Genomic DNA, 20033 nt, shown 5'->3' with positions numbered 1-20033 from the left:
TAGATCATATCAGAGGAGAGAGAAATTAATTGAAAATCTGACTTTTTTTTCGATCACCGTTATTCAGGGAATAACGGCGATCACAAGACTGGGGCAGTAAAAAGTGACCAGAATCATGTTCTCTGGAGTCGGCCGAGGGTAGCCGAGACCACAGAAATTTTCCAACGCTGGGGGGCGCTCTACACTTATTTCTCAGCAATGTTAAAAAGCATAACTGAGGAATGAGGCCCCTTAACTCCCATCAGCATATCGGCGGTTGTTGAGGGGTTAATGTACTACAGGATGCAGAAGGGCCCAAAGACAAAGACGGAGACAGCATAGGTGCAAAATACTGATGACAACCACACACACCTACTAATTTATGTAGGGGGGTTTTGTCTAGAACTTAAAATACACATAGAGGTAAGACTTGTATAAGGCAAGACACACAGATAAGTGTAGTGCACAGTGTCTGAATTACAGCCTATAAGTGACACCCATACGTTCAGGCAGACCGGCCAGCACTATATAAGTGCAGGAAACAATAACAGACACCTCAATTCCCCAAGAAAACAATAAAGGACCTGGCAGTGTCCTGAATAAAAAAAAAGTGCAATAAAAAGATGAAAAGACTACATCTTTGCATATTTTTCATCTTTGGCAAGGTACAACCCTTTTCCCTTTCATTTTGACTTAGAAAATTGAAGTGTCCCTATACAAGCCTTATACATGGGGCACTACAGGTATGTGTGTGACTGGCGCCCTATACAAGTCTCATCCGTGTGCATTTATAATACTAGGGGCAAACACCCCCTCCATAAATGATAGGGGTGTGAGTGGCTTCCTCAGTACTTTGCACTCGTGCTTCCTTTGCTTTTATCACGGGGCTGCAGCATCCTGCAGTACATTAATATTGTGTCCTGGTGTTGGTAAATATGACCACTTCATTCTCGATTACTCTTTTATATTGGCCATAAGTTATTTAATTATTATAGTTTTTCCACGAAGACATCTAACCTACACATTTCAAATAAACCACAACGACGCATCCGTGCAACCTTCCTATGTTTGAGCTCTGCCAACCTCCGCTCTCTTCTTGAGCACGTTCCCACACTACAGGAACAATGACAAGTCTCTTCATTAAGAAGACGTCAGTACACCATTAAGTGCTGCAGGTAATTATGAATTATGACACCTGCAATATTTACTTTATGATAAATGGCAAACTTTGACATCTCAACATATAATGAACTATGCATGGCATAAATATTAAAGTGGGTGGTAAGCCAACCTGGGTGGGGTTGATAGTGTGCCATTTTATAATTTCACTGTTCTAGGAAAAAAGGATGATAAATTAAATTGGTCACATTGAACATGCTACACTATCTGCGGGCAGCACGTTACACATAAGAGAAACTAAGCAGATTGATATATAGTTTAATAAGAAAGTGTTGGGTGTAACTTGGAATACATTACTTTAGATTCTTGCTCACTCTAGGTATATCTGTCCAGTCGGCAGCAATCTCACTATGCATAGTCAGGGAAGGCTGTCAATCACAGAGAGTCCGCCCACTGGACTCCAATCTGCTGAGCCCCTCCTACTTTATACCAAAGGACCTCAATCAGGTTTTACATTTTACTATTTAATATTGTAAAATTATTATTTATTTCATGCCAAGTCACACATTTTCATAAAATTGTTTTTCACTGATCACTTTGCGTTCTAAAATATATTCTTAAATCAAATCAATACCCTTAATTTTCTTTGTGTCATAGTTGTTTCCATGGCGATTTCTCGTATGGGATCCCGTGTGAGGTCCAACATAGATGCTCGAGGCAAATCCCCTGTATACAAGTTTAATCTCGATTGTTTAAAAGCCATTTTGGCTTTCATTTGAATCATGTCTTCCTCTTGTCGTTTGAGCATTTCTTGATTGATGTCACCTCTTTCTGGGGGGGTTTCATACTTAGGGCTGCAATGATAAAAAGAATATGACATACTGAAGCATTTTAGCATAACATATGCTCATGTAAGTGCACTTTAGCAATACTATTCACCAGAGTCAGTGAGCTGCAGTACCATTTATGGCCACTACACAATGTACAGAGGTGTTCCGCTATTGATGCGCCACAACCCCTTTAATTATCTGATTGGTGGGGGTGCTGGGAGTAAAACTTGAATCACTGATCTAGTATCGATGACCTATCCTAAAGATATAACATCAATAATGACGTCCCAGAAACCCCTTTGTATTATCTAGGTATGGTATACTTGCATACACATGACATATTATTGTAATGAATATAATTATAGTTACATATAGTTCACAATAATCTGTTAAACTGAAACACAGTAAGGTGATAAAACTCCAATTTAGACACTCAAACAAAATCAGAAGTGTTTTATAGTTCTATAGTGTTCATAAGGCCCAATAGGTGACCCTACAGGCCTGCACTCAATGCTCATATACATACAATGCAGCTCCATCATATTAGCATCTTTATAAATCCAGAGTATTTTGTGGAGACAAACTCTTGGAAAGCAAATCTGGCATGGAGGATTAAAAAGGACCTGTCACTTACCTCTTCTCACTGGTCATCTTATGAAGCATACACTCCCCTTTGACTAACAAGACGAAATTTACAAATAGGGCGCTAAAAAGAGGAGGGGGAATACCTGAGGAACTGAATGGAGGCTAGGGAAAAACACGTTAAAAAACCCCCCCAAAACACCGGACTCCAACAATCAGAGCTATTTACACAGGTAAAGAAATACATATTTACGACAAGTGACAAGTTCTCTTTAACCCCTGCGCCTTCTTCCAATAGACATGACTACTTTATTTTTCTGACAACATAGTCATACTAGGCTTTATTTTTTTGTGGGACGAGTCGTAGCTACCAATGACACTATTTAATTACCATTCAAGGTACTGGAAAATGGGGCAACATTTTGAAGTGTGGCAAGCTTATGAAAACAATGTACCGTAATTCTGCCATTGTACCAAAGAGAAAAATTAAAAATCTATTAGACATCTCCAGAGAGGGGACATATCACCCTTACATTGAACATCTGGGATTCATTGTGGCTGAGAGAAACTAATTATAGCTGGGGAAAAGAGAAAGCTACCGTAATTGTAATTAGGAAGGGAGAGAGCTGACATGTCCATCTCCATTGAAATAAGGACCTCCGGCAGTACCAGATAATTACAACAGGGAGATTTGTTGGGAACAAGACATCAAGTTGGAGATTCATTTACGCAGGTGAGGAAGTACGCTTCCAAACCAAAGAGCTTCCTCTGATCAAACAACTAATCAATCTCTTTAGACGTTTTGGAGCCAGTAATCAGTGATGAATATTGGAGTTTCGCATCGCTCCGATATTTATGGAAGATATATTACCAGCTTCATATTGAAGGGACGGACATAACACTTTCACTCACATCACCGTAAGGCTACTTTCACACTAGTCCGTCGGTAAGGGCCGTCGCAAACCGTCGGCCCGATGGACAGTGTGTTAATGTAGCACAACGTGGCAGCGGATGCAGTTTTACAACGCATCCGCTGCCCATTGTGAGTTCCGGGGAGGAGGGGGCGGAGTTTCGGCCGACGCACAAAAAACCGTTACACTGAACGTTTTTTTGTGCGTCGCGGCCGCCAAAAACACGACGCATCTGTCGCACGACGAATGCGACGTGTGGCCATACGTCGCAATGCGTCGCTAATGCAAGTCTATGGAGAAAAACGCATCCTGCGGGCAACTTTGCAGGATGCGTTTTTTCTCCAAAATGACGCATTGCGACGTCCGTCACACAACGCAAGTGTGAAAGTAACCTAAGGCAATTCTAACGCCTCAAACTTAATAACGGTCCGATGGTGCTATCCAGGCCATGTTTCATCTTTATAGACAAATATAACGTAATCATGATAAGAAAAATGACAATATCTAGGGGAGAAGATATCCCTTAAAGGGAATCTGTCACCTACTTTTTTGTATATAAGCTGCCGCCACCGCCATCAGGGGCTTATCTACAGCATTCTGTAATGCTGTAGATAAACCCCCGATGTAAACTGAAAGATAAGAAAAACAAGTTAGATTATACTCACCTGGGGGGGGGGGGGCGGTCAGGTCCGATGGGCGTCGTGGTCCGGCGCCTCCCATCTTCATGCGATGACGTCCCCTTCATTGCTTCCTGTCGCGGCTCCTGCGCAGGTGTACTTTATTTGCCCTGTTGAAGGCAGCATAAAGTACTGCAGTGCGCAGGCGCTGGGCTTCTCAGACCTTTCCTGGTGCCTGCACACTACAGTACTTGGCTCTGCCCTCAACAGGGCAAATAAAGTACACCTGCGCAGGAGCCACGACAGGAAGGAAGAGAACGTCATTGCATGAAGATGGGAGGCGCCGGACCGCAACGCCCATTGGACCAGACCACATCGGACCGCTCCTGGGTGAGTATAATAAAACTTATTTTTCTTATCTATCAGGTAACATAGGGGGCTTATCTACAGAATTACAGAATGCTGTAGATAAGCCCCTGATGGCGGTGGACACAGCTTATATGCAAAAAAGTAGGTGACAGATTCCCTTTAAATTGGGGATCTCAAAGGACCTAGCACATCCCACCACCAGCCCCAATGCGAGCTCATCAAGGGGAAGGGTATGAAGGTGTAACTTGATCTACTAAAAAGCATAATTTGGGTGTCTGTCTTGTTGATTCTGGAAGTCACAGTTCACGGTGAGAGTGGTCCATTTTCCCAATCAGAGTGCTTACCACCATAAAAATAAGAGTCATTGCTGCATTCCTGCAACATCAGGATTAGTAATTCTCTTTCGTTATTCCTTTCTTTTTTATGTAATTGTATATTTCGTATTGTTTTGTACCCATTTTGTCTCATCTTTGTATATTTTTATAAACACGGTCTACCTTTCTAGATTAAATATATATATAATGTAATTGTTCTGTTCCTCTTGCTCTGTAAACCGCACCCCTGAAGCCATACGTTATCTGTAATCGGTGTCCAATTGGCCTGTATAAATGATTGGTGGCAGCTAGTAGTGGTTCCATTTTGTTTTGTTATTGTGCAGTTGAAAGTGACCATATATATTATATGCATATATATATGCCCCCAACGAATCTAGTTCAAACTACTAACACTGATCTACAAAGCCATCCACAACCTGTCCCCTCCCTATATCTCTGAACTAATCTCCCACTATCTTCCCTCACGTAATATTCGTTCATCCCAAGACCTCCTACTCTCCTCCACACTTATTCGTTCCTCACACAATCGCCTCCAAGATTTCTCCTGAATATCCCCCATCCTCTGGAATTCCATGCCTCAACACGTCCGATTATCCACCACCCTCGGATCCTTCAGACGGAACCTGAAAGCCCATCTCTTCAGGAAAGCCTACAGCCTACAATAACCAAGCCGCTGCCTCACCACCGCCAGAGCCGCCGCCGCCTCACCCCTACCTTCTGTCTCTTCCCCACTATCCCATAGAATGTAAGTCCGCAAGGACAGGGTCCTCTCCCCTCTGTACCAGTGTGTCACTGTAAACCTGTTTACTGTAAATGATATCTATAACCCTGTATGTAACCCCTTTCTCATGTACAGCACCATGGAATTAATGGTGCTATATAAATAAATAATAATAATATATTCCATGCATTAGAATCGGAGGTGTATACACCATATGATCACTGTCAGTTTCCCAATAACTAAAGTAGTAGTGGAAGCAGCCGCTACCTCGTCCATCACCCGTCAGACAATTGTGTAACTGTCCTGAAGATCAGATGCAGCAGAGCTGCATTCCCCTGGCAAACTGGTGACAGCGGTGGGATCTGTGTGACCCCCCGGGCTGTTATCCTTGACACATTTTTAGGATTTTCTTTTCATGATGTTCATTGTGTGGTACAAATGACCAAACAAAAAGAATTCTCCATGTCAGTACAATTACAATGATAAACCACTTGATAATTAATAATAGGGAAAAGTGGGGTGATTCAAACTTTTTTCCATGTTTACACATTTTTTTTTTAAACCCATAATTGCAGCTTCCCCCACATTCATGTCACCGGGGCCGATGGGACACGGCATTGGCAATAACGCAATTTAAATGATTGAACTTCAGCGCTCCGGACACTGCAGTTACAGGAAGATGCCGGCTCTATAACAAAGCCAACATCTGCCTGGTGTTGTGCATGCTTAGATCACTCTAAATTTATATATTGTGATCACAAAGGGGTTAAGTACTAAACATGGATGACCTAATAGAGCATCTCTATCTATTCACTAATCAAATCTCCATAAAACTTACCATTGCAGTCCCTTTCCGCCCAGCTGTAGAAAGGAGCAGTTTGGAGCACTATGATTTTGGCCTTATTTATACCAAACCCTGATCCCCATGAGATTTCCTTGCGCTCTCGCTCTGGTAAAGCGAGTATGACGATGCTCTGAACTGAAACCTCGCCTCTACTTACTATACAGATTTGTTTGCTCCAGCTGGCGTCTTCATATTCTTCTTATAATACTGCAGCTGGAACTTTCTCACTCCTTGCCAATCCCTACTAGAAACATGTGGTTGAGCTGAATGTGAGTGAGGAGGTTAATCCTTACTTGAAATTATAAATCACGAAGAAAGTAAGAAAAGTTTCCAAGCATAGTGTTATTATAGGGCTTGGGGTCATAGACCTCAAACCCAATTTAAGTATGAATGTGAGTATGCCCTATATCCCTGTATTAAGCCTTACAATCTACATTTTTCTATCAGTATGTCTTTAGAGAAATCTTCTTTCTTTATTTTTTTATTACAGCAGTATACTGGATGCTTACTGGTATACTTACCCAGACAGACAAACTACATGCAAAACAAAAGATCTGACCACTCACCCCCCATACTTGTTTTAAAGAAGCTGTTGGAGACTTTTGATGATCTATTCTTAGGATAGATCTCCTATATCTGATTGGTGGGGGTACTCCGTTGCGGAGATCCACAGCTCCGCAAACTGTATAGAGGCTAAGACAGGGCTATGCACATCCACCCCTTAATTGAATAACAGAAGATTTCAGGGCTCATAGAAAACAGGTAATATACTTACATAATAAATAGGTTTTCACACTTAACAGGAAATGTATTGTTAGAAAATGACCTATTGTATAAATATGGTGTTTATGTTGCATGTATTTTTTAAAACATTTTGGATTTTTTTTTTCATATTAAAATCATTATGTAAAAAAAAAACATGGTAAAAAAAAAAAAAGTCACTTAATTCAAAAGCCTGATTTAAAAGGGTTGTCCGGGCTGAAATGACATGAAAGGTCTGCAGTCGCAGAATAGTGACAGTGTGCAATTCTCCTGCATCATTAATCAAGAATACCAACAGCAGCAACTGTATGTGTCTGCATACTACTCAGTAAAGCGCATGTGCCTGTGAGCTTTGCACATCTGTTGAGTGATCCATGGGGATCTCCAGACCTCGACCTCACCAATCTGCAGGACCTATAAGGGGTCTAACAAATAATAAAAAAAAAAATGATAGTTACAATTCCAATATAATAACAGCCTACCTTAAGGCATGCTGTGCACGACTTGTTTCTTCGGTTCCCGTAAGAACTCCTGGTGAATCATATCCTCTCAGTCCTTCAGGGTTTCTCCCTTGTAAAGAAACACTAAACTTTATTAATGATTAACCTTATCCTGATTAATATGTGCATCAGATTACTATAAACAACTGAATGTTCTCCTATAGAGAAAGTCTATCACACACATAAAATATCTGTCAAAATGTACGGCTCAAATTGTTTTTCCTTATTACTAGCGATTAATTGGTCACAATCTTTCATTTAAAAATAAGAACAAAAAAAATTATCTGCACCCATCGGTTCGTGCCATTTTAGGATTTTGATTCGTGTGCATGGGTATATTTATTTGGAATGCTACTTGCCAAAGGTGCTGTTAGATGATAAGCAATTAATCATTCCTCTATGATCAGTTTATGGCATCCTTGGTCTTTTTGCATATCTACATCCATAATTAATTGCTAGATTTAAAAGTTAACATATTCAGTACTTGCTGTATTAATTTTTTAGAATTACAAGTTTTGGTTTTCACTACAGAATTATACAGTGCAAAATACATCTTGAAATGATTTGTTTTATATACATGATGTATCCGCACACCTGTAAACAGATTGTAATCAATAATTTGGGCTGCTTAGGTATCACAATACACAGCTGGCCATACACTAGAAATGTTGGATGGCCAAAACACAGCCTTCAGGGCCTCATAAACATTAGACTATCCCCCAAAACTGTCGATACAAAGATGATGATCTGGCATATCCGATTTCGGACTTTTGTTCTCTAAGAGATAAGCCACTGCCAGAGATGTCTGCCAGCGGGTCTCTCATAGAGAATACAGGAGCACTCGGCAGAGAGAGCACTCACTCCTATGGATGAGACTGTCAGATAAGATAACTGCCAGCTGGACCATAGTTTGGACAATATCTATCTTATGGGCCTTCTTATGCCCTTCAGACCATTTTCAGCTGACCATCAGTGCTTTTTTTCTGAAGCAAACAAGCATTACAGATTGGGAAGCATGTTGGCTCAGTGGTTAGCATTGATGCCTTGCAGCACTGGGGTCCTGGGTTCAAATCCCACCAAGGAGAACATCTGCAAGCAGTTTGTATGTTCTCCCCATGTTTGTGTGGGTTTCCTCCGGGTTCTCCGGTTTCCTCCCACATGCCAAAGACTGATAGGAACTTTATATTGCGAACCTCAAAGGGGACAGTGATGACAATATATCTGTAAAGTGCTGCAGAATTTGATAGCACTATATAAGCAAAGCATAATAATTACAGATGCTGGCTAATGGAAGTTATTTGTGGAAAAGCTAATCTACTGTGTTAGATTTTTTTGACCTTTGTCATGTGGAATGGCAGCTCTGCATCCGATTGATAGCAGCCCAAACCAGATCACAGATGCAGACAGACATTGATCCACTGTTTTCACTGATTTGCCATTTTAAAATATGGCATTGTTACTCAAAACAACTACGTTTAAAGACCATCAATGAACAGAAAGTCATTTAGAAGCAGTCTCTCTGGACAACTTAAAGGGGTTATCCAGGATATTGCTTAATTTTTTTTCTTCGGGACTAAGAACTTACCAATAGGAAGTTGCTACCTATCTGCCTATTCTGCCCAGCGATGATCGACCACCTCAGGGCGTTCACAGACTGTTCCTTACAGCCATTCTCCTTCTTTCGATTAAGTAACATCGACAGAGAAAATTCTTCTCTTTCGATCTGCTCTGTTGACAGGGTGTACCAGTCGATGTCATGCTGATTGACAACCAGTTATTGTTGCCTAACTGCCAGGAGTCAGCTGTCAATCAGCATGAAGTCGGCAGTGACGCCCCACTGACAGAGCAGACTGGAAGAGAAAGACTCTGTTGATGCGAGGTCAAAAGAAGCAGGAGAAATCACTGCCTGAGTCGGTCCTGAGAGATCGTTGATGGGCACACGAGGCAGGTAGTTAGCAACTAACTATATGCAAGTCCCATAGAAAAAACAACCAAAGTCCTGGATATCCCCTTGAAATATTAGTAACACTGAAACTTCATATTGATGTAAACTATAAGGATCAACATAATTTTTTTACACTAGAGCAGGCTGTGTGCTGAAATACATGACTTAAGGCTATATCTTCATTAACTGGGATTCAGGCCAAATCAAGACGCATGCCAAAAGGAGTGTAAAATTGTATGAAAGTGAGAAACTAAAGGCCCCGTCACACCTAGCGATGCTGCAGCGATACAGACAACGATGCCAATCGCTGCAGCGTCGCTGTTTGGTCGCTGGAGAGCTGTCACGCAGACCGCTCTCCAGCGACCAACGATGCCGAGGTCCCTGGGTAACCAGGGTAAACATCGGGTTGCTAAGCGCAGGGCCGCGCTTAGTAACCCAATGTTTACCCTGGTTACCAGTGTAAAATGTAAAAAAACAAACAGTACATACTCACCTTCGCGTCCCCCGGCGTCCGCTTCCTGCACTGACTGAGTGCCGGCCCTAACAGCAGAGCGGTGACGTCACCGCTGTGCTGTGCTTTCACTTTACGGCCAGCGCTCAGTCAGTGCAGGAAGCAGACGGCGGGGGACGCGAAGGTGAGTATGTACTGTTTGTTTTTTTACATTTTACACTGGTAACCAGGGTAAACATCGGGTTACTAAGCGCGGCCCTGCACTTAGTAACCCGATATTTACCCTGGTTACCATTGTAAAACATTGCTGGCATCGTTGCTTTTGCTGTCAAACACAACGATACACGGCGATCTGACGACCAAATAAAGTTCTGAACTTTAATCAACGACCAGCGATATCACAGCAGGATCCTGATCGCTGCTGCGTGTCAAACACAACGATATCGCTATCCAGGATGCTGCAACGTCACGGATCGCTAGCGATATCGTTTAGTGTGACGGTACCTTTAAACAGGTGAGCAAACCAAACAGATTACTGAGAATCAGATTTAACAAGGCATAATTATCACATGACAGCACATTATTGTTTTCATCATAAAGTTATGGTTGTACCCAAACAGGCACACAGATGGGGGCTAATGTTAATTTGGATGCAAATTTTCATCATCAGTCTTCAAAAAAAAAAATAAAAAATTCTACTTTTCAAAAAAATTGTACCCACAAAATGTTATCCCAAAGTGCCCAGCAGAGGGACGAAAGTAGATTGCCTTGTATCTCTTTTTCTTCTCTGTGAGCCTACTAACCATATCAAAGCTCAGTGAGAAGTTACAGGCTAAGAGCTTTCATGCCTTCACCCCGAAGCCTGTTTTTCACCTTCCTGACCAGACCAATTCTCAATTTTCAACTCTGACCAGTGTCACTTTATATGGTAATAACTCTGGAACACTTCATCAATGGATCCTAGTGATTCTGAGAGTTTTCTAGTGACATATTGTACTTCATGATTGTGGTGAAATTTGTTTGATAAAACTTGTGTTTATTTGTGAAAATATTTGGCGAAAATGTTGTCAAATTTTGCAATTTTCAAACTTTTAATTTTTATGCCCATAAATCAGTTATGTCACACAAATCAGTTAATAAATAACATTTCCCACATGTCTACTTAACATCAGCACAATTTTTTAAACATAATTTGCTTTTGTTAGGAAGTTATAAGGGTTAAAAGTTGACCAGCGATTTCTCATTTTTGGAACAAAATTTACAAAACCATTTTTTTAAGAAACCACATCACATTTGAATTGATTTTGAGGGACCTATATGACAGAAAATATCAAAAAGTGACACCATTCTAAAAAGTGCAGCCCTCAAGGTGCTCTAAATCACATCCAAGAAGCTTATTAACCTTTCAGGTGCTTCACAAGAATTATTGGAATGTGGCAGAAAAAATGAACATTTTACTTTTTTCACAAAAATTTTATTTTAGACCCATTTTTTTTTATTTTCACAAGGTTAACAGGAAAAAATTAACCCCAAAATGTGTTCTGCAATTTCTCCTGAGCAGGCCGATACCCCAAATGTGCAAGAAAACGTCTGTTTGGGTGCACAGCAAGGCTTAAAAGGGAAGGAGTGCCAATTGACTTTTTGAATGCAAAATTTTCTGGAATTATTAGCAGACGCCATGTCGTGTTTGGAGAGCCCCTGATGTGCCTAACAAGTGACCCCATTTTGGAAACTAGACTCCTCAATGACCTTATCTAGATGTGTGGTGAGCACCTCAAAAATAGTGAAAAGTAGAGAAAATAAAAAAAAGGCTAATTTTTCCCATAGAAACGTTATTTTAGCCCCGCTTTTTGCATATTCACAAAGGTAACAGGAGAAAATGCACCACATAATTTGTTGTGCAATTTTTCCTGAGTACGTCAATATGCAATATGTGGAGGAAAACTACTGTTTAGGCGCACGGCATGACTCGGAACGAAAGTAGCACCATTTTGCTTTTTTAAAGCAAAATTTGCTGGATTCATTAGCGGACGCCATCTCGCGCTTGGAAAGCCCCTGATGTGCCTAAACAGTGGAAACCCCCACAAGTGACACCATTTTAGAAACTACACCCCTCATGGAATTTATCTAGATGTGTGATGAGCACCTTGAACCCCCAGCTGTTTCACAGAATTTTACAACATTGATCTGTGAAAACGAAAAAAAAAAAATATTTTTCCCACAAAAATGTTGTTTGAGCCCCAATTTTTTCATTTTCACAAAGATGGCAGCAGAAAATGAACCCCAAAATTTGTTGAGTACACAGATACCTCATATGTGGCCAAAAACTATTTTTGAGGCACAGTGGAAAGTTCAGAAGGGAAGAAGCACCATATTGGAGTTTAGATTTTGCTGGACTGGTTTGAGGTTGCCATGTCACATTGGTAGAGCTCTGGAGGTACCAGAACAGCGAAATCTTCATAAGTGACCCCATTTTACAAACTACACCTCTCAATTAATTAATCTAGGGGTTCAGTGATCACATTGACACCACAAGTGTGTCACAGACTTTTATACCATAGGGTAGTAAAGAAAAAATAATTACATTTTTACCATAAAAATTTTGTTTTAGCACTAGATTTTACATTTTCACACTGGGAAATGGGTAAAAATGGCACCAAAATATGTTTCACCATTTCTGCTGAATGTAGAAATAGCCCATATGTGGCTGTACAATACTGCTTAGCCATACGGCGAGAGTCGGTAGGGACGGAGCGCTATTTCCCTCCTGGAGGGCAGATTTTCCTAGAATAGTTTGAGAACTCCATAAACACAGCCCGAGTACTAGAAGAGCAGAATTCCCCTCAAATTGCACCATTTTGGAAATTATGCCCCTTTGGGAATTTATCTACAGGTGTAGTGACGATTTTGACTTTGGGTGTTTTCCAGAAACAAGCAGCAGTGAAAATGCCATTGTAGGGCCCAGTACAGTGTAGTGCCCAGTACGCTGTGGTGCCCATCTCATGCTTCTGGAAACATGCACCCGTAAATCAGTGTAATCGCTACAGAAATGCCAAACATGTGGATGATAAATGTGGTTTAGGCTCACTGTGGTGCTCACAAAGGAGAGGGTCATCTAGATTTGGGAGCGCAATTTCTTTTGGGGGCGAGGAGCTGTAGTGCTTTTCCACAGCCTTTGTACTATCAGTAATGTGGAAGCCCCCTATATTTCCGTTAACAGATGACGGAGCTGAGTGGGGACTTGATTTGAAGCTTTTGTTGGGAACATTTATCCTGCGCTCCATGCTAAACACTTCTTGGGGTTTCCATCGAAATCTCCGTGTTTCAGGAGGCAAAATTAACAAAAAACAGTAATTCAGGAATCGTTTTTTTTTATGCTGTTCCGCAAGTGGTAAAATTGATAAGGCAGCTTTATTCTTCGGGTATGATTTCTTTTATGTTTTGGTGCTTTTACACAATGAAAATTATTTTATAGAAAAAAAAAAAATATTTTTGCATTGCTTTATTCTGAGAGCTAGAACTTTTATTTTTCTGCTGATGGAGCGCTACGTTCACATTAGCGTTGTGCGACGCAGCGTCGGGCGCCGCTGCGGCGACGCATGTGTCATGCGCCCCTATATTTAACATGGGGGCGCATGGACATGCGTTGCACTTGCGTTTTGTGACGCATGCGTCACTGCGGCGCACGCGTCAGGGCGCAGAGGACGCAGCAAGTTGCATTTTTTGTGCGTCCAAAATCAAGCCAAAAAAGGACGCATGCGTCACAAAACGCTGCGTTGTGCATGCGTTTACATTTGCGTTGTGCGTTGCGTCGCACAACGCAAATGTGAACGTAGCCTAAAGCTTGCTTTTTTGGAGTCTTGTTTTTAGGGACAAGATGATGTTTTCAGCTAGACAATTTTTATTTACATTTGTGCTTTTGATCTCGTTTTATCCCACTTTTTGCTCGGCTGTATGATGATAAAGCATTGTTTTTTGCCTCGTTTTTTTTTTTTTCTTTTTTCAACAACACTCACTGAAGGGGTTAACTAGTGGGACATTTTTATACGTCAGGTCATTCCGGATGTGGCAATACCAAATATGTGTACTTTTTTTGGTTTATTTTTGTTCTCACATAAATAACTGTATTTATTAGATTAATATTTTTTTTTTGTTGTTTTTTATTTTGTGACTTTTTTTAATATTTTCAATGTTTAATAACATTTTTCTTTTTTTACATTGTCCCAGGATGGAACATAAATTTTCAAGTGAATGATCGCTGATCTAATACTCTGCAATCCAGGGTATTATCGGCGTCTCTCACATAAGGAGGAGGCATGTCAGCTCCTGCTCAGAGCAGGAGTTAACAGGCCACGATCCCTGAATGACCCCGCGGCCATCTTTCGGTCGAGAGTCACCATGGAAACCATTAGTACAACGCGATCGCAATCGCGTTGTGCCAATGGTAGCAGAGAGTGAGATCCCTCCATCTGCGATGCCCCTCAATGTCACTGTTACTATTGACAGTGGCATCGGAGGGGATTAAACGCTTGCGATAGGTGCTAACACCAATCATGGGCGTTACTGCCAGGTGTCAGCTCTCATATAGAGCCAACACTGGCATTTGATTGCGGCAGCAACCAGGGTGAGCCCGCACGATCATCACGGCGTATATACATGGATATTTGGGGGAACACCACTCCAGCAGCGCTGTATTGTATGTATATGGTGCATGTCAGGAAAGGGTTAAGAGTAGTGATGAGCGAGTATGCTCGTTGCTTGGGTTTTCCCGAGCACATTCGGGTGATCTCCGAGTATTTGTGACTGCTCGGAGATTTAGTTTTTCTCGACACATCTGCATGATTTACAGCTGCTAGCCAGCCTGAGTACATGTGAGGAATGCCTGGGTGCTAGGGAATCCCCACATGTATTCAGCCTGTCTAGCAGTCGTAAATCATGCAGCTGAGTCAACAAAAACTAAGGCTAAGTGCACACGTCGCAGAATTGCCATGGAAATTTCCGCGGCAATTCTGCAACTCCTGACGCGGGTATATCGCATGTGGAATTGGCATGCATATTCCTGCTAAACACTAGCGTTTTGCAAGCATAATTAGCTTGCAGAATGCTAGCGTTTTCCAAGCGATCTGTAGCATCGCTTGGAAAACTGATTGACAGGTTGGTGTTTGACAAGTGTGACAAGTGTGACCAACTTTTTACTATTGATGCTGCCTATGCAGCATCAATAGTAAAAAGATATAATGTTAAAAATAATAAAAAAATTAAAAAAATGGTTATTCTCACCTTCCGAAGGCTCCTGATCTCCTCAGCGATGCACGCGGCGGCTTCCGTTCCTATAGATGCTTTGTGTGCAGGACCTGCGATGACATCACGGTCCTTCACACAAAGCATCCATGGGAACGGAAGCGGCCGCGTGCATCGCTGAGAGGTGGGAGGAATCTGGGGGCCATCAGAAGGTGAGTATATCACTATTTTTTATTATTTTTTTTTTTTTACAATTATATGGTGCCCAGTCTGTGGAGGAGTCTCCTCTCCTCCACCCTGGGTACCACCGCACATTATCCACTTACTTCCCGCATGGTGGGCATAGCCCCATGCGGGAAGTAAGCGGATCAATGTATTCCTATGTGTGCAGAATCCCCGCGATTCCGCAAATTAATGGACATGCTGCGTTTTTTTCTGGAATGCGCTTCCGCTCAGGAAAACAACAAAGCATGGGCACAAAAAATACGGATTGCATTCTATTAAATAGGATGCTTAATGTGAGCATTTTTTTTGCAGTTTTATAGCATTTTTAAAACGAAAACCGCGAAAAAACCATGACATGTGCACACAGCCTAAATCTTTGAGCAGTCACAAATACTCGGAGACCATTCGAGTGTGCTCGCTCATCAATAGTTAAGAGCCATGAGCCTAGAAACAGACGGGGCCTACATTGTATTTTGCTACAGACTGCTTGTTCTTTCAATAGGGACTTTTCTGGTAAGAACATAAGGCCAGCAAAAAAATAATGCTACAACCATTAGGCTGAAATAAGAATTTATAGTGATCTATGGCAGAATCTGCGTTTAATGCATTTTACACATGCAATGCCAGATGCATTCACTTAATGTTATTTCCAGAGGGTTGAGAAAATGAATAACATTTGAGGACTTGTCAGATACATAGTCTAATCAGGAGAAGGTGCCGTCACTCTGTAAGCTAAAAATGTACATACCTTAAAAGTAATAATGTCACCAGGTTTTGGCTACCCTGTCTGAGAGCTTCATGATGTTGGGGCAGAGACCCCGATTCCAAAGATGTATCACTTAGGTATTCATCTTGATTTTCTCTGCTGCAGATCTACCAGTTCTGTATTACCCCGCCCACGCCACGGATTGGCAGCTTTTGCGTACAATGTGATAGGCAAAAAGCTGTCAATCAGTGGTAGGGGCGGGGTTACACAGACCTCATGAATATGGAGGACTACATGGCAGTAGGTTTTCTAGTCCTGTAGTGATAATCTCCTGCTGAGAAAACAGTGATTTTATCAAAACTACAGTAAAAAGCCCACTAAGTGGCACATCACTGAAATCAAGAGTCCCTGTCTCTACATCATGCTGCTCTCAGATTAAATAGCAAATACTAGGTTACAGATTACTTTTAAGAAGCAGTGCAATATAGACCAAAAATACACATCATTATATTGAGTAACTAATGCTCAGTTTACTCCATGTTTGAGACAATGGTTTAGCTAGTATTCTTAATGTGAAGTCATAGGTAGATGTACCCACCAAATATCTTCCCCAAACATGGTTTGGGCCTAGACTTAAGAGGGTGATCCGGAGGTCAAAGAAATTTTACTCTGAATCCCTATTTATTTGATGTTGTAATCTAAACAGTCACTTACGGGGGTGGGGCTGATCTCTGAACGCTAGGTACCCTGACAGCGTGCTCTCCTCTGTGTTGCCGGCTTGTTGCTGCTGGCCTGAGCCGGCAACACAGAGTGCATGCTGTCACTGTGCACATCACACAATAACAGTGCGCAGGGACAAAGCAGGGACAAGCCTCGCCCCTGAAACAAGCACTACTGATGACACTTCATCAGGAAGGATGTGACAGTCACTGCAGCCTCTGCCCTAATGCTTCCCTTAAGCATCTCAACATGCACTGGGATACTCAAATTATGGGTCATACCACAGGAAGTAGAGGGGAAAAGGTACAATAGCTGCTAGATAATGGACTTTTTAGTGCAGGTATATTAGAAATCAGTTTAGATTACGGAATGAAATAGATAGGGATTTAGATTAAAATTTCTTTGACCTCCAGACCACCCCTTTAAAGAGAATTGCAGTTTTACAATGTTAGTAGCAACACGGAACAAAATTGAAACTGTATCTAAGTTTTACACCAATTATTACATTTTACCTTGTCTAAATTCTGGGTCTGATGACAAAACCGAAGGACTTTCACTGGATGTGCTATAGTCATCACTGTGGGCCAACTGGAGCAATCTTCCGGGTTCTGCAACAAAGGAACACAAGGCATTTAGACAATCATGTTAGTAATTCTATTAGGAAGAACAAGGAGTAGAATGATACACAGTAAATGCAATATCATTACAGAAAACATGGAGTACAATAACACATGAGCATATTGTTTAAATGCAGTATGTTAACATTTGTAACTTATTTCTCTTTTTACTTTTCAACTGTACAATTAGATGCTCAGACCTAGTAGATGCCCATCAGACACACGGTACATATTGCTTATTTTAGAAAGAAAAGTGCACCAAAATATCAATATATATATATATATACACACAAACATACAATACACTATATATCTACTATATAATTGTCTAAGGGTCACTTCCGTCTGTCTGTCTTTCTGTCTGTCACGGATATTCATTGGTCGCGACCTCTCTCTGTCATGGAATCCAAGTCGCTGATTGGTCGTGGCAAAACGCCCATGACCATTGCCAGGACCAATCAGCGACAGGCAAAGTCCGGCGGCAAAATGGCCGCTCTTTCCTCCCCGCAGTCAGTGCCCGCTCCATACTCCCCTCCAGTCAGTGCTCACACAGGGTTAATGCCAGGGTTACCGGAGCGCGGTGTAACGCACTCTGTTAACGCAGCTATTAACCCTGTGTGACCAAATTTTTACTATTGATGCTGCGTATGCAGCATCAATAGTAAAAAGATCTAATGTTACAAATAAGAATAATAATAAAAAAAAAGGTTATTCTCGCCTTCCGTCGCGGCTGTCCTCGGCGAGAAGGACCTTCCATGACGTCACGGTCATGCGACCGAGACGTCATCACAGGTCCTGCGCTCATACCAACCCTGGGACCGGAAGCTGCCGTGTGCACCGCACACAGGGCCAGGACTTCAAGGGGCCTTCGGAAGTTGAGTATATATTTATTTTTTATTTTAAGTCTTTTTTAACCACGCATATAGTGCCCACATTGCTATATAGTACGTGGGCTGTGTTACATACTGCGTGGTCTCTGTTAAATACTACATCTCTGTGCTATATACTAATGTGGCTATGTTACAGTTAGGTCCATATATGTTTGGACAGAGACAACATTTTTCTAATTTTGGTTATAGACATTACCACAATGAATTTTAAACAAAACAATTCAGATGCAGTTGAAGTTCAGACTTTCAGCTTTCATTTGAGGGTATCCACAATAAAATTGGATGAAGGGTTTAGGAGTTTCAGCTCCTTAACATGTGCGACCCTGTTTTTAAAGGGACCAAAAGTAATTGGACAATTGACTCCAAGGCTATTTCATGAACAGGTGTGGGCAATCCCTTCGTTATGTCATTCTCAATTAAGCAGATAAAAGGCCTGGAGTTGATTTGAGGTGTGGTGCTTGCATTTGGAAGGTTTTGCTGTGAAGTAAACATGCGGTCAAAGGAGCTCTCCATGCAAGTGAAAGAAGCCATCCTTAAGCTGCGAAAACAGAAAAAAACAAGCCGAGAAATTGCTACAATATTAGGAGTGGCAAAATCTACAGTTTGGTACATCCTGAGAAAGAAAGAAAGCACTGGTGAACTCACCAATGCAAAAAGACCTGGGCGTCCACGGAAGACAACAGTGGTGGAGGATAGAAGAATAATCTCCATGGTGAAGAGAAACCCCTTCACAACAGCCAACCAAGTGACCAACACTCTCCAGGAGGTAGGCGTATCAATATCCAAATCTACCATAAAGAGAAGACTGCATCAAAGTAAATACAGAGGGTTCACTGCACGGTGCAAGCCACTCATAAGAATCAAGAATAAAAAGGCTAGACTGGACTTTGCTAAAAAACATCTAAAAAAGCCAGCACAGTTCTATCCAAAGAATGTTCTTCCAGATGAAGCCAAGATCAACCTCTACCAGAATGATGGAAAGAGAAAAGTATGGCAAAGGCGTGGTACAGCTCATGATCCAAAGCATACCACATCATCTGTAAAACACGGCGGAGGCAGTGTGATGGCTTGGGCATGCATGGCTGCCAGTGGCACTGGGTCACTAGTGTTTATTGATGATGTGACACAGGACAGAAGCAGCCGAATGAATTCTGAGGTATTCAGAGCCGCCATACTGTGTGCTCAGATCCAGCCAAATGCAGCCAAACTGATTGGTCGTCGTTTCATCGTACAGATGGACAATGACCCAAAACATAAAGCCAAAGAAACCCAGGAGTTTATTAAATCAAAGAAGTGGAATATTCTTGAATGGCCAAGTCAGTCACCTGATCTCAACCAAATTGAGCATGCATTTCACTTGTTAAAGACTAAACTTCAGACAGGAAGGACCACAAACAAACAGCAACTGAAAACCACCGCAGTGAAGGCCTGACAGAGCATCAAAAAGGAGGAAACACAGCATCTGGTGATGTCCATGAGTTCAAGACTTCAGGCAGTCATTGCCAGCCAAGGGTTTTCAACCAAGTACTAAAAATGAACATTTTATTTAAAATTATTGAATCTGTCCAATTACTTTTGGTCCTTTTAAAAACAGGGTGGCACATGTTAAGGAGCTGAAACTCTTAAACCCTTCATCCGATTTTAATGTGGATACCCTCAAATGAAAGCT

The 20033-nt window shown here is 41.6% G+C and overlaps 1 protein-coding gene across 6 annotated transcripts in view; it reads right to left on the bottom strand.

Annotated features, from left to right (window-relative positions):
• Nucleotides 1–20033, bottom strand: part of PTPN13 (protein tyrosine phosphatase non-receptor type 13) — a 329585-nt gene that overhangs the window by 117956 nt on the left and 191596 nt on the right. For all 6 annotated transcript variants that reach the window (XM_077275828.1, XM_077275826.1, XM_077275830.1 and 3 more), the window contains 3 exons: nt 17370–17465; nt 7552–7639; nt 1733–1952 (listed from right to left, as the gene is read on the bottom strand). In XM_077275828.1, coding sequence (XP_077131943.1) covers nt 1733–1952; nt 7552–7639; nt 17370–17465 — 404 coding nt within the window. The remainder of the gene's footprint in view (nt 1–1732; nt 1953–7551; nt 7640–17369; nt 17466–20033) is intronic.

Source organism: Ranitomeya variabilis, chromosome 1, assembly GCF_051348905.1.
Source record: "Ranitomeya variabilis isolate aRanVar5 chromosome 1, aRanVar5.hap1, whole genome shotgun sequence".
NCBI lineage: Eukaryota > Metazoa > Chordata > Amphibia > Anura > Dendrobatidae > Ranitomeya > Ranitomeya variabilis.
The sequence above is the reverse complement of the archived record's forward strand: the minus strand, read 5'-3'. Positions and strand labels throughout refer to the sequence as shown.